The sequence below is a fragment of the Adelges cooleyi genome, unplaced genomic scaffold (assembly GCF_023614345.1).
Source record: "Adelges cooleyi isolate 19-005CV unplaced genomic scaffold, UGA_ACOO_1.1 ACOO_flye_CR_arks_rails_tigmint_CR_PRNA_0, whole genome shotgun sequence".
Taxonomy (NCBI): domain Eukaryota; kingdom Metazoa; phylum Arthropoda; class Insecta; order Hemiptera; family Adelgidae; genus Adelges; species Adelges cooleyi.
Window position 1 is genome coordinate 840,357 of NW_026095750.1, and position 15,068 is coordinate 855,424.

At 28.2% G+C, this 15,068-nt stretch overlaps 3 protein-coding genes and 1 long non-coding RNA gene across 41 annotated transcripts in view; 2 read left to right on the top strand and 2 right to left on the bottom strand.

The window, feature by feature from the left end:
* Nucleotides 1-15,068, bottom strand: part of LOC126834552 (kelch-like protein 2) — a 106,055-nt gene that overhangs the window by 53,884 nt on the left and 37,103 nt on the right. The window lies entirely within an intron of this gene.
* LOC126847713 (zinc finger protein 271-like) overlaps nt 1-15,068 on the top strand; it is a 57,790-nt gene that overhangs the window by 40,855 nt on the left and 1,867 nt on the right. For 10 of the 37 annotated variants that reach the window (XM_050564175.1, XM_050565128.1, XM_050564898.1 and 7 more), the window contains 2 exons: nt 1,058-1,589; nt 14,736-14,876. The exons of 3 other annotated variants lie outside the window; for them this stretch is intronic. In XM_050564175.1, coding sequence (XP_050420132.1) covers nt 1,058-1,589; nt 14,736-14,854 — 651 coding nt within the window. In that variant the 3' untranslated portion in view covers nt 14,855-14,876. Of the gene's footprint in view, nt 1-660; nt 1,590-12,908; nt 12,944-13,467; nt 13,744-14,562; nt 14,877-15,068 lie in introns of all 37 variants that reach the window. 24 more of the 37 variants (XM_050588127.1, XM_050588265.1, XM_050588487.1 and 21 more) reach the window with 14 other exon arrangements.
* The window catches only part of LOC126835605 (uncharacterized), a 69,052-nt gene that overhangs the window by 38,763 nt on the left and 15,221 nt on the right, over nt 1-15,068 (bottom strand). The window contains exon 3 of one of the 2 annotated variants that reach the window (XR_007685231.1): nt 12,824-12,901. The exons of the other annotated variant lie outside the window; for it this stretch is intronic. This is a non-coding gene — a long non-coding RNA (uncharacterized LOC126835605). Of the gene's footprint in view, nt 1-12,823; nt 12,902-15,068 lie in introns of those variants that run through there. 2 annotated transcript variants of the gene reach the window in all.
* Nucleotides 5,852-7,446, top strand: LOC126835382 (uncharacterized). Its single transcript, XM_050567974.1, has 4 exons — nt 5,852-6,149; nt 6,519-6,563; nt 7,071-7,154; nt 7,344-7,446. The coding sequence occupies exons 1-4, from the start codon at nt 6,044-6,046 to the stop codon at nt 7,358-7,360; spliced, it is 252 nt and encodes an 83-aa protein (XP_050423931.1). The 5' UTR covers nt 5,852-6,043; the 3' UTR covers nt 7,361-7,446.

Sequence of the window (15,068 nt, forward strand, 5' to 3'; positions counted from 1 at the left end):
TTAAGGTGTGCATTATTTTCGAAATTAACGGTAAATAATGAACAAATTGTAATTTGTAAAATAGAGGGGTAATAATCAAATAAGTTATTTTTTTAAATAAATATGCCACTTTATGCGTATAAACCCTAAAGTTTAAAATTTAAGATGACAGTTTCAGTTCAGTGGGTAACGCAAGTTTGTGAACGCATAGGCGCATATATCAACCCTCAGACTCAAAATTAGCACTCCTAAAAATTCAAGCCCCAATCCTTGATTTGTACGCATAAAATTGTAATAATGTTCATACTCCGTTGAAATTTGTTATTTAAGATTTTTTTTTTAAATGTTTTATATTATATCAAATAGTATGAAAATTGAAGGTTAGAACTTTTTATTCATTAGTCAGGTATACATAGTTATAACACCCCCTTAAATGTAGGTCTAGTTGCGCCTATGTGTGAATGTAAGTTCGTAAGTCTTTAACACATAAAGGATGGGATGATATCACCTTGTATATTTCTAAACTGGATGGATTAGTCAGATCTACTAGGTAATTTTTTTGCACAATCAGTACGTTTACTTAGTTAAAATAGAATGTATAATAATAATAATTTCTAAATTGTGAGATGAATAATTTGTTTTTGAACTTTATACTTATTGCTTGTCAATGTTTTGTTCTAGTGTTAATGGTACAAGTAATGAAGCGAATAAAATAATAGAAGGTTCTTCTACAAAATCCAGCCTCAGAAAACATCAACGAGCACACAATGGTGAAAAGCCCTACAATTGTGCATTTTGCTTGAAGTCATTCACTCAAAAATGTGATCTGACAAAACATGAACGCGTGCATACAGGTGTGAAGCCCTATAAATGTGATGTATGCCTTAAGTCATTTTCTCAAAAATCGAGCCTCGCCACACATGAACGCATACACACTGGTGAAAAGTCCTACAATTGTGATGTATGCCTAAAGTCATTTTCTGATAAATCGAGCCTCACAAAACATGAACGCTTGCACACTGGTGAGAAGCTCTACAAATGTGCAGTGTGCCTAAAGTCATTTACTCGAAAATCGTACCTCACAATACATCAACGCGTGCACACTGGTGAAAAGCCCTACAATTGTGCAGTGTGCTTAACGTCATTTTCTCATAAATTGAGCCTCACAATACACAAACGCGTGCACACTGGTGAAAAGCCCTACAATTGTGCAGTGTGCTTAAAGTCATTTATTCAAAAAGAGCACCTCACAAGACATCAACGCATACACACTGGTGAGAAGCCCTATAAATGTGATGTATGCCTTAAGTCATTTTCTCAAAAATCGTACCTCACAATACACAAACGCGTGCACACTGGTGAAAAGCCCTATTATTGTGCATTTTGCTTGAAGTCATTCACTCAAAAATGTGATCTGACAAAACATGAACGCGTGCATACAGGTGTGAAGCCCTATAAATGTGATGTATGCCTTAAGTCATTTTCTCAAAAATCGTACCTCACAATACACAAACGCGTGCACACTGGTGAAAAGCCCTACAATTGTGCATTTTGCTTGAAGTCATTCACTCAAAAATGTGATCTGACAAAACATGAACGCGTGCATACAGGTGCATACATATAAGTGACAATATCTAAGACTCAATTATATTCGTCAAATTCAATTGGGTTATTATATTCTATAAACAATTACAATTTTTTTTATAAGGCCTATATAAAATGTATTTTTATATGTTATAAATTAACTAAATAAGTAATGTGTATTATTATTTGTAATAATTTTATTTGTATGTCAGGTGGTGACTTAAATAATTAATTATGTTTGCTTGACATATTCTATATTGTAATTAAAATTTAGAATACTTGCATTTTATTACGTTGTTACATGTTTTTTAAAAGAACAGTATTTGTATAAAATACCAAAAGGTGTCGCGCTAATACACGTTATCCAACTATTTTCCATCTCATTATTTTTTGTTCACTTATTTCCAGTTAGGTATTTAGCTGAAAGGCTATTGGTTTTATAAAGTTGTGAGCATTTTTTTTTGTGTACACTAGCTTTTATAATAATGGACTAATTCCTTTAATTAGTAACTTTACAAAGCATAAATTTTATCTAATTTTTACTTTGGGTGAATTAAAGTTAGAAAAATCTACTTCTTCACCCTTAAAATTTGTAAAAAAAAAAACAAATATAAACACACGGCTAAGATCTTTAATATCGCATAATACAGCCTCTATTTTTGTACAAAACATGTGTTTCTATTTTCAATAGAATGCTTCTAAGAGCACACCAATTTAAAATTTGATAAAAAAAATTTGTTGCCATTGCCGATTTTTTTAATTAAATATAATTTATAGTGCATAATAGAAAAAATGTATGTATATATAGTAGGTAAATCTACGAACATAATTCAAATATCTTAATAAAAACAGGGTTAATGCACGCAGGTACACGTCATATGCGACAAGTATAGTTTGGCAAAATGAAGGGTCCAAAATATAATAAGTATTGATAATTGTTTTATTGTTTGTGTTTCTGATCGTTTGAATTTGTACGATATTTTCCAAAAATATGTCGAATGCAAATGTTGTATATAAACAAATAACATTATTTAAAATTAATGTTTTGTTACCTACGTATATATATCTAGTTCAGACATATTTTTTATTGTGTTCACAATGTAATCATAAATGTAGATTCAACTAAAATTGAAAGATTCCAAATGTCTATTTGAACAATGGAAAAATATGTTATTGCAAACCTACACATAATTATATACGTACATGTTGTACATCGTCACATTGTGGATAATAAATTTTATTAAATTTGCTTCTAAAAAACAAATTTTGGCTATGTTTATTTTTTACACATGTTATAGGTATGTTTGATGCAGTTCCTTGAGTTTAATTATTACCATTTTAATTGAAGTATATTAATACAACATGTATTATAACTTTTAGCAGAAATGTTTGTGTTTAAAAATGTGCAAATTTAAAATTGGGATCTTATCGATAGAAACGCTTAGAAAACAAACACCTAAAATTGTATAGAAGAGTAAAAAAATAAGAAAAATATCTAATTTTTGGATACAATTCTTTCGACTGTTTTTATTACTGTGGTCGTTTTTACTACAGGTAAATTATTTAATAATCCATTAATTCACAATTCTTAGAGGAGTAGAATTTTTTTTTTTTTTTTGAGTACTGATTAGTACAGTAGAAGAACTATTTTGAAAAGCTATAGCCTATGTATCATAAAAAAAAAATACTAACGAATAATAAACAATTGAATATTTTACTTTAAAACGTATCTACCTTCTGAACCACTCGATGGTTAAAATCACACTCTATGGCAGCAAACTACTAGTTTCTAATTAAGGGTAACGTAACTGACACCACTATGGTTTTCACCCTCTCGACTGTTGTTTACAGCTTAAGAAAATATCATATTTTACTAACTATTTATGTAACGACCCTATCCAAAGAACCACGCGTTAATAAGTATTTTTGTACTATTCATTTGCTTGCCTCTCGCTAATTTTAATTGTATACTATTGTTAATGTTTGTTACATGTATAGTTTTGTTGTTGTTCTTTTTTATTTACCAACACTTATGTATTTTACTTATAAATTGCCATCAGACGTAGAAATCAGTAAATAAATACATTTTTATTACACTGATGAGGATAGGGGCACTATCAAATAAAACCCCTTAAGTATGGATTTTCTCATTAGAATGTTTTCCTTTTTTCCTAAAATCGTTTTATAATATTAAAATACAGTTTTTGTTTTATTATATTATTAACTTATTAAATGCACAAAGTCTACAAGTAAAATACCATATTTATATGGTGTACTAAGATTATATTTTACCGAAAATAAGTTGTTTTTTAAAACGTGTTCGGTTTTGTTGTATTATTTATGTTATATGCTAAGAAATTATGTTATTACGGTTTTACAAAAGTAATTTTTTCCAACATGTACATTATTTAATATAATTGTTTTGTATCTGTGTCCACGATAACTAACAACTTGAAATTCCTAAGCAGGATTTTATACCAATTTAAAACATTTTGTTTTTTGTAGCTCACACGCAGAGCTTTTCTAGGTAGTATTTGCGTTTAACCGTGTTTTTTTGTTTCGTTATTTGTTCTTGGCAATTCTGTACATGATAATAGTTTAGCAAAACGTACATACTTAAAAACACCATACGAAGGCTTGTAAATGGTGCCAAACTTTATATTATGTTACTATAAACCACACTAGCGTTACGAAGAAAACACGATTAAACTTGTTGTAGATAATATGTATATTGTATAAATATCCATAAATGATACTAATTATAGTAAAACCAAATAGTTGGAATAGATTAGATTATAAAAAACAAATTTATATATTTGGAGAATATTGTTTTTATTGGTAGACAGTTTTAACAGACATAATACAATTTATATGATACGCAACGAAATATGTCATTTGTAATGTATTGTTATTAGAGAAATTTTAATAAGCACATGTATTTTTGGAATGTGACACAGATTCTGGATACTTCACCTTTGTTGGTAAATTTAACTATCGTTGGTTTCCAGCTAAAAAAAAAATAATAATAAAAGTAAATTATTTTTAATTTGCTTACACATGCCCCAAAAATATTTAAAAAAATCGATTATTTAAGTTAGGCTCCTTTATAAATGTATTATTTAATTTTTTTATCATTTGTATGCTACTGTAATATATATAATTTAAATTTGTAACATGTAACACTCTACTACTAACACAAGCTCTGCTTAAAGGTAGTAGTTATAACAATGTATTTTGTGTTTTCTTTAATAAAAAAAAAAAAAAAATTATCTATAAGGTGTTTCCATTTTTAAATAAATCGTAGGGTTTACTAGTAAAAAACTTACCTGGTGGATTTTGCGGTGGATTTCGTGGTGGAATTGGTGCTCCTAGTAAAGGTATTGGGTCAGCTGGTATGTACAGTGGTACTGGTACTGGAGCTGAAACACAGACAAAATAACTTAAATACTTGTTTTTCCATTTTTAGTTGTTTATCTAAAGCGTTTAATTTTGTTAGCCACAAATTATAATTTTTAAACAGTTTTTCAACTTGATACAATTTTATGTAATAATATGCTTACGGACATGATAAACTTATTTTTATTATAAACAATGTAATGCATTAGTAACATTTTATACATATTTTCAGCTTTTATGAAAATACTTAAAAAACTGCTAGAATCTTCACAATACATAAAAACTGATATTATCATCCAACTAACAGTAATTTGAAAAATGAATAATAAAATCGTATATTAAATTTCACTTTTAAAATTTATAAAAGTCATAACAGTCTCAAAAACTTACGGAAACCACGTGGTGGGTTAGCTTCAGGATTAACGTTCAAACATTTATCATAACACAAGATACGCTTAGGTGAAAAACATTTAATCAGGTGTTGTGACTGGTCTTTATACAAAATTTGTATTTGCTATAAAAAAAGTTGGACGGGCCGCAATTCACCGGTCTGCGACATTGTAAATATTTCTAGTCCTTTATGATACTAAATTAAGTGTAGGTTTTGTATTTTACGGTTTCAGTTAAACCTATACATTTTAGTTTTTACACCACTAGTGTGAAAAATATTATTCATATGCTATTCACTTTGCTGCAAAAATTAAATAAATAAGTTGCTAAAACAATAAAAAAAGTCTAGCTGTATTTTATTCTAGGTTATAGAACCAAAAACAATTGTGTGTTGCTTACAAGTTTTATTCGTAACAATAGTACACGAAATGTATTTGACAAACAATTATTATAATAACACTACATAAACAATGAACAATGTACTCCCCTCACCTACCAACAAAGACAAACATTTTCAAATCTTGTGCAGCACATATCTCTCTATATAACATAAGCAGTAAACGTACTGTTGTTCTAGTATAGTCTTCTACAATCTTTGTGTTTTACTTAAACTGTAAATCCAAAAATCAATATTTTATTTGGCGTTTTAAATTTTCTATCTTTAATATACCATTGGATTATATCTAATTGAAAAATGAAATTAAATAGCATATATTTGTTTTTAACAACATTGTTTTGCGTTATCATTTTAGCGTATGCAGGTATTTCAGGTCGTCCTGAACATACGCAATCTAATACCCGTAAGTTTTTGAGACTGCTATAACTTAAAAAAATTTCAAAAGTAAAATTAAATATACTTTTTTATTATTCGTTTTTAAAATGTCCGTAAGTTGGATGATAATATCAGTTTTTGTGCTTTGCGAAGATACCACGAGTTTTAATATTAATTTCAATAAATCTGAAAATGTGTATAAAATGTTACTAATGTATTACATTGTTGATAATAAAAATAAGTTTATCATGTTCATAAGCATATTATTATATAGAATTGTATTTCTAGTTGAAAAATTGTTTAAAAAATATAATTTGTGGCTAACAAATTTAAACGCTTTAGATAAACAACTAAAAATGGAAAAACAAGTATTTAAGTTATTTTGTCTGTGTTTCAGCTCCAGCTCCACCATTACGAATGGGACACCCACCGCTTCCGGGTGGTAAGTTTTTGAGACTTTAATAAAACCTTTTAGCTGTATTCAACTAAAATAAATACAATAACGGGCTTAAAATGTTTTAAAAATATATATGAAACCCTAGGAGCATAATGATAAAAAAGGCTTGCATTGTTATTAAACAAAAATTAACACTGCAATATCAGTAAATTAAATATTACTACGGACACTGTAGTCATTGTTAACAACTACTAGTGCTTTATAATACTAAATTAACTCTAGGTTTTGAATTTAACTTAGTCAGTGTAGCCTATACATTTAACAACACTAGTGTGAAAAGTACTACTCGTATGTTATTCACTTTGATGCAAAACTTAAATAAATAAGTTGCTTAAAAAATTAAAAAATTTTGTTTAAAAAATATTATTTTTTAGCTAACAAATGTAAACACTTTAGACCAACAACTAAAAATGATTATACCAATATAGATACTTGAAAATTAAAAAATAAATTCAAAAAACAAGTATTTGAGTTATTTACTTGGTGTTTCAGTAATAGCACATATAAATCCACCACCACCACCACCAGCAGCAGCAGCACCAGCAGCAGCACCACCAGCACCACCACAACCGCCTGGTAAGTTTTTGAGACTTTAAAAAAACTTATAAAAGTGTAATTTAATATGCAATTTTATCATTGGTTTTTCAAATGACTGCAAGTTGGATGGTATTATATTTTTTTGTGATTTGCATAGATACTAGCAACTTTTATATTATTTTCAATAAAAGTTTAATAATTTACTTTTATTATTATTATTTTTTTTAGCTGGAAATCAACGATAGTTAAATTTACCAACAAAGCTGCAGTATCCAAGATCTGTGCCACATTTTGAAAATACATATGCTAACTAATATGTGTATATTGTAAAATGTTCATCTTAGTTTATCATTTTTATGTTTCAACCTTAAATTTTTTTAATAACATTCCAAATAAAATTTTTTGTTCCCTATCATATAAATTACATTATGTCTATTACAATACACCTGTCTACCAATAAAAATAATATTCTCCGAATAAGAAAATTTGTTATTTATCATATAATCTATTCCGAATTCTGCTTCCTCCTCTTATTTTAATTAATTTTAACTATTTACTTTTTATACTCTTGATTTGACCTTGATGCTTTGCCTGGTGGCAACCCGTAATGGACAAATTGTTTGTTATATAAATACATTTTCAGAAAAACAAAGTTTTATGTTGGATAGGGGTAGGAGATAAGAGATACTTTGTACGTTCAACATTTAAATTAAAACTAAATGACAAATTCAAAATAGTTTAAGGGCCCGAGTTCTCTATGAATTGTTTTAAGCCAGATATTAAACACTACGATATTAGCCAGAAACTTGATGTTTTAGGTAGGTTTTTAAATTTAACTGTTTCAGAGTAACCTATACATTTTACACCACTAGTGTAAAAAATATTACTCATATGTCATAAGTCACTTTGCTGCAAAACTAAATAAATAAGTTGCTAAAACAATAAAAAAAGTTTAGCTGTATTTTAAACTAGATTTTAGAACCAAAAACCATAAATTTTGTGTGTTGTTTACACGTTTTATTCGTAACAATAGTACACAAAATGTACTTTATTCGGCCAAACATATTTAACAAACAATGAACACATACACAATCACAATACATAAACCATTTGAATATGTACAAAAAAATCACTTCAAATATACATGATAAGCAATAGCCACATAGTTAAAGTTTACATTGTAAAAATCAATACATACCCAAATATATTATATTAAAAAATATTTATTCATAAAAATATACTTTTATTTTACACAATTTAAGTACGTAAGAGATGTGCTTTAGATCCCAACCCCCCCCCCCCCCCGACTTTTATCATTTACATAAAATTAAAATTGAATTTTAAATTTTTGGTTAATATTGTGTTGTTAAAACTATACGTTATTCGTATATAAAATACCATAATTTTCGCAATGACTGTTGCAATATAAACAAATGACAAATACATGTTGTTATTATATAGCTTAAGTTTTAACATAATATGAGCAGCCATATTTTACATTAACATCTTTGATACATTTATTATAGCTTTTTGAGAAAACAAGTGCTTTTGAACGTACATTATGTTATATAAGATAATAAGGGAATCTGAACGTATAAACACAATGACGCTAAAATGTATTAACTATATTATAATAATATAAGATGTCTAGTAACATACAAAATGTGAATCATAATTATTTTTATAATATAACTAGAGGGCATGATATTTTAGCTTTGTATTTCGAGTTATTTGAGTATTGTACTGTGGTCAGTGGCTACAACACAGAATACAATATTTAATTTATCCAATAAAAAATCGGCACGTTAGACAAAATCCTTTTCAAACAGGGTTGTGTAAATTAATTGTTGAAAAATACTGTATATTATAACTTAAGAAAATAGTATTTGAAATAAAATTTTAGATTAGATTTTATTTGTATTTTTTGTTTATTCATGATTTGATATTACTATTTAAAAATTCATCTATAATTATTGTAAAATCAGAGTTCTACAAAGAAAGGAAATAATTAGTTCTAACATCAAAGTACACAAATAATAAAACGTAATGCTTCTAAAAACAACTTGTTTTATTAGCAGTTTTTGTAATGTAATGTTAAAACTTAAAACTGTAGGATACCTACAGTTCTTTGTCATTAATTTAGATGGCAAAAATCAACATGTTTTTGATAAGAAAAAATAAAACTATACAAATACCTAGTTGTAAAATACTGTAGGTATATTATAATGTAAGAAAATAAATCGATGGCTTTTGTGTAAACATAAGATAGAAATCAAATTAAAACGTAAGTTGAATGCATAAAATATTAATGGTAAAATATATGAAGGCACTATAGTTATATGACTAAAGGTGTAAAGTAGCATCCGTTGTATTAGTATGTTATGTGATAATATTATATCTATATAAAAATAATTTTAATGAAAACTGGGATTCGACCGAAAAAAAATATATACATTTTTCATAAAGAAATACTTTTCTGGGAGAAATAGTGGCATAGAACAGTTTTGAAATGTATTAACATTATTAATGTGATCTGGATTAGCTATATCAGAGTGAGGTTTGAATATTTCAGACAGATGTTGTCTGAACACTTCAGCTTTAATTGTATCTTGTCGTATACGCACTTTGGTACACGAACCGTTAAACACACACACACACTTAAAATCGACGGCAGAAAAGGTAACACTTTTAAATTAAGTAAAAGAAAAGTTACTCAAAAGTTAATAAACACACACACACAATTATAATATTCGTAAAAACAATGTAAAAAAACAATAAGTACAAATTTACCTTCAGGAATGAACCACATATCTTGCCAATGATCCATTTTTTTAACCTGTTTGAGCATGTTTATTTGTTCCAATGTCGCTCTTGCAGACACTGTATTTCCATCGTGTAAATATGCTAAAACTAACGGAATTAAAAACTTTACGAATGCCTTATTTTCCATCTTTAATCTTGTAGATTTGAACAAAATTTGTAGACAATAGATATGTTCCTATTCCTACTAGAACGCTTCTAAGAGCCCACTAATTTAAAACTTGATAACAAAATTTACATTACAAGGCACGAAAGTGGCACAATTTAAAAAAGAATTTTTAGTTATTTTATTATTTCCATTTGAAAAAAATGGCTGTATTTTGAAATATTTATATCAACAACATCAAAAATGAATTTTAAATGATGCATTGAATAAGTATTAAAAAATATATATACCATATTAATATACCCAGGGTATATATACAATGATTCGACAAAAGAAAATAACTTTTGTTCTAGTGAATATATTTAATTCTTACAACCTTATATTTGTGAGATCAATTTGACATTTAAAAATTTAGCCTCGAGCCCGCGCGCTAAAATATTTATCTTCACTGATTTATACCTACAGCCTGCCATCGCGGCCGCCGCAGTTATCACTTACTGTACAAGCAAACACATTCTTATCAAGTAGGTTGTATACATAGTAGACTGTCAACATCAAGGTGGGTATATCATCTTTTTTTTAAAACTCTTAAAATTATGTCGTGTGTTTACATAAAAAAAAAGTTTAAATTGCATAAAGTGTGTGATTAAAGATTTTACACCTGACGTTTTAGGTTTAAGGCCTAGGAGCTCCGACCAAGGGTTTCGTAGCCGTATATCAGTAAGTCGTGAGTAACATTTTGGTTAATTATTATAATTTTATTTGTTCTAATGAATGGATTAGTTTTCTACATAGTATACAAGTTCGATAGTGGTTTTTATTACGGTCTAAACGATTCTTGCGTACAACAATTATAGACTCGTGAGAGTGAGATTCGCTATCAACGGCTGTAGTTACGATAACTCTAGTCACTACAGCCATTTGCCACAGTAGATGCCACTTTTTTCTTATATAAATTGGCCTCATTATTAAAAAACACTTTTTCTTATGTTTGGTAAATTTGCACCCTAACTACTGAACTAATTAAGAAAAGTTTTGTGTGTTATTCAATTACTTTCATTTAATAACATGTACGACCAGAGTGAGCCATTCCAAATGGAGATATTTATTAAAATATGAGAATAAGTAATTCCAGAACCACACAAGAAAATGTAATGCCTTTTTTATGTATGTCAGACAATTTACAAAAAAATTAGTAGTTGTGATAATGGCATTAGCTGCGCACTTTTGTTTCTTTTATTTTATAAACCATTCATAATACATTGCTAGCTATTTTATTGTTAACCATGAGTTCTATTTAAAATTAGTATTGATGATATTTGAATAATACCCATTTTGTATTAATATGTATATCATCTGTAAGCAACCTATATTGAGTTATATTTTTTCTAAATTAGTCAACTTCCCAGGTTATTATATCGTAGTTTGCGCCAATAATAAAAGTCGTATATCTCGTCATCTAAACAAACTAGAAATAAATTACTTTTAAAATGTCATGAAACATAAATTTGAATAAAATTTAAATGTTCATTTTGCTCTCCCTGAGAAAATTTGGAAAAAGACATTGTTTAATAGGGCAGTCGATATTATGACGAGAAATATAACATCAATTAATGCAATGGCAAAAGCCATTTACCGTTAATCAACAATGGTTTGATTAAAGTTATTATTAATGTTTGTATGTTAACAAGTATATTTTTTTCTTAACAAATATAATCTACGTTTGCCAGAAAAAAATAAAGACTTTTATACATATTTATTATTTAAGAGTAGATGTAAATGGAATTTGAAATTTAATTTTTGAATGAAAATAGTTACGGTTTTGTTTGTTTTATTTATTTGTGTTAGTCCTTGTATTTTAATTTTTTAATGAGTTTAAAGTCGGCCTATAGTTTATTTTTGAGAGATAAATCATGTTTTTTTGTTCAAATTTTATTAAATCTAATTTATTTTTTATAGTTTTTTTTAGTGAGGAACCACCCAGAATTGAAACTAAAATGGACAATTATATCCAGACAACCAAGATAAAAATAGAGGACGAAAATAAACAGTCTATAGAGCAGTTTACCAAAGACTCTGAGAAAACAACCGATGGAGATGCGTCTAAGTAATATTAGTTTTAAATTAAATATTTTAAATACATTTAAAAAATAATGTAATAAATGTTTGGATATGATTTGAATGCTATCGAAAATGTATCAGAACAATAATAAATATATAATAATTTTAATTACATTTCAAAAATAATATGTAGTATTTTAAATATTATCTGTATATATCTGTTTACAAAACGGCAACGTTTAATCTGACTTTGTAATACCGAATGTGTTATTATCCATGAAGTTAACAAAATAAGTAGTTATATCTTTAAAATAGGTTTGCTTACAATAAAATATTTTTAAATACATCACAGTAATAGTAATATTTGTTTAAAAAAAACCCCTCTAACTTTTTAGCACCCGGCTGAAACTAAAAGTCTTACGTTTCAAATTTAGATTGACTTTTAATTGAATAACAGATATGTATATTGTATGTTCGAGACACATAGAGCATTTTAATTAAATCTAATTTGTACAAAAGCTTTTAACAAATATTTTTTAATTATTTTTTTGTTTTTTGTTTTTAGTGACATAAGTACGTGCAACAAAACCACAGTTAAGGTCGAAGTGGACATTTTGGGTGGTAATCGTTTTGAGTCTGTAATTGAATATGAAGAAAATGATCTTTCTGGTAAGCCAACGACAAATGACGATTTGGACGCAATATGTACATTTGTCTGTGACATATGTAAAATGTCATTCGCGAGCAAAAAGAAAGTGACACGACACATTACTCAGACCCATGATGATCACTTGACAACCTGGAACAGCATTAGAAAACAAGATGTCAATAATAAACTCAGGTAAAGCAAATTATTATTTAATGTTTATAGTTGTCAATCTTATTGTTGTTTAGATAAAAGCGCAATATCGTTCTTATTATTAATTCAGTCACATATTGTTCAAAAAGATACTGTCTAATTCGAATCATAACTCTTGTATAATTTTGAACTAGTAGTTATAACTTTAAGGATTACATTATATTCGAAATAAGGGCAAATAATGAAAATATTGTATTTTATAAAATAGAGGGGTAATTTTTTTGAAAAAAATAGGTTTGCTTACAATAAAATATTTTTAAATACATCACAGTAATAGTAATATTTGATTAAAAAAAACCCCCACTAACTTTTTAGCACCCGGCTGAAACTAAAAGTCTTACGTTTCAAATTTAGGTTGACTTTTAATTAAATAACAGATATGCATATTGTATGTACGAGACACATAAAACATTTTAGATTAATTTAATTATTTACAAAAGCTGCATGATTCTTAACAGATATTTTTAAATACTTTTTTTCAGCTTTAAAATTAATTTTGTTTTTAGTGACATAAGTACGTGCAACAAAACCACAGTGAAAGTTGAAGTGGACATCTTGAGTGGACATCGTTTTGAATCTGTAATTGAAATTGAAGAAAATGATCTTTCTGGTATGCCAACGATAAATGACGATTTGGACGAAATATGTACATTTGTCTGTGACATATGTAAAATGTCATTCGCTAGCAAAAAGAAAGTGACACGACACATTACTCTGGCGCATAGTGATCACTCGACATCCCGGAATAGCATTAGAAAACAAGTTATCAAAAACAAATCCAGGTAAAGGCAATTATTATTTTTTGTATACAGTTGTCAATCTTATTGTTTGATGAAAGCGCGATACCGTTCTTATTATTAAATTAGTCACAATTCGATTAAGAACATACTGTCTAATTTGCATCTAAACACTTGTATAACTTTAAACTAGTAGTTATAACTTTAAAGTGTGCATTATTTTCGAAATTAACGGTAAATAATGAACAAATTGTAATTTGTAAAATAGAGGGGTAATAATCAAATAAGTTATTTTTTTAAATAAATATGTCGCTTTATGCGTTTAAACCCTAAAGTTTAAAATTTAAGACGACAGTTTCAGTTCAGTGGGTAACGCAAGTTTGTGAACGCATAGGCGCATATATCAACCCTCAGACTCAAAATTAGCACTCCTAAAAATTCAAGCCCCAATCCTTGATTTGTACGCATAAAATTGTAATAATGTTCATACTCCGTTGAAATTTGTTATTTAAGATTTTTTTTTTAAATGTTTTATATTATATCAAATAGTATGAAAATTGAAGGTAAGAACTTTTTATTCATTAGTCAGGTATACATAGTTATAACACCCCCTTAAATGTAGGTCTAGTTGCGCCTATGTGTGAATGTAAGTTCGTAAGTCTTTAACACATAAAGGATGGGATGATATCACCTTGTATATTTCTAAACTGGATGGATTAGTCAAATCTACTAGGTAATTTTTTTGCACAATCAGTACGTTTACTTAGTTAAAATAGAATGTATAATAATAATAATTTATAAATTGTGATATGAATAATTTGTTTTTGAACTTTATACTTATTGCTTGACAATGCTTTGTTCTAGTGTTAATGGTACAAGTAATGAAGCGAATAAAATAATAGAAGGTTCTTCTACAAAATCCAGCCTCAGAAAACATCAACGAGCACACAATGGTGAAAAGCCCTACAATTGTACATTTTGCTTGAAGTCATTCACTCAAAAATGTGATCTGACAAAACATGAACGCGTGCATACAGGTGTGAAGCCCTATAAATGTGATGTATGCCTTAAGTCATTTTCTCATAAATCGAGCCTCACAGTACATCAACGCGTACACACTGGTGAAAAGCCCTACAAGTGTGCATGTGTGCCTTAAGTCATTTACTCGAAAATCGTACCTCACAATACATCAACGCGTGCACACTGGTGAGAAGCTCCTACAAATGTGCAGTGTGCCTAAAGTCATTTACTCGAAAATCGTACCTCACAATACATCAACGCGTGCACACTGGTGAAAAGCCCTACAATTGTGCAGTGTGCTTAAAGTCATTTTCTCATAAATGAGCCTCACAAGACATCAACGCGTGCAC

Excerpts from the sequence above, each read along its gene's own strand:
- LOC126835382 (XM_050567974.1), top strand. The coding sequence starts at position 6,044 with ATGAAATTAAATAGCATATATTTGTTTTTAACAACATTGTTTTGCGTT. Across the intron at positions 6,150-6,518 it reads ACATACGCAATCTAATACCC|CTCCAGCTCCACCATTACGA; the intron begins GTAAGTTTTTGA and ends TCTGTGTTTCAG. Across the intron at positions 6,564-7,070 it reads ACACCCACCGCTTCCGGGTG|TAATAGCACATATAAATCCA; the intron begins GTAAGTTTTTGA and ends TTGGTGTTTCAG.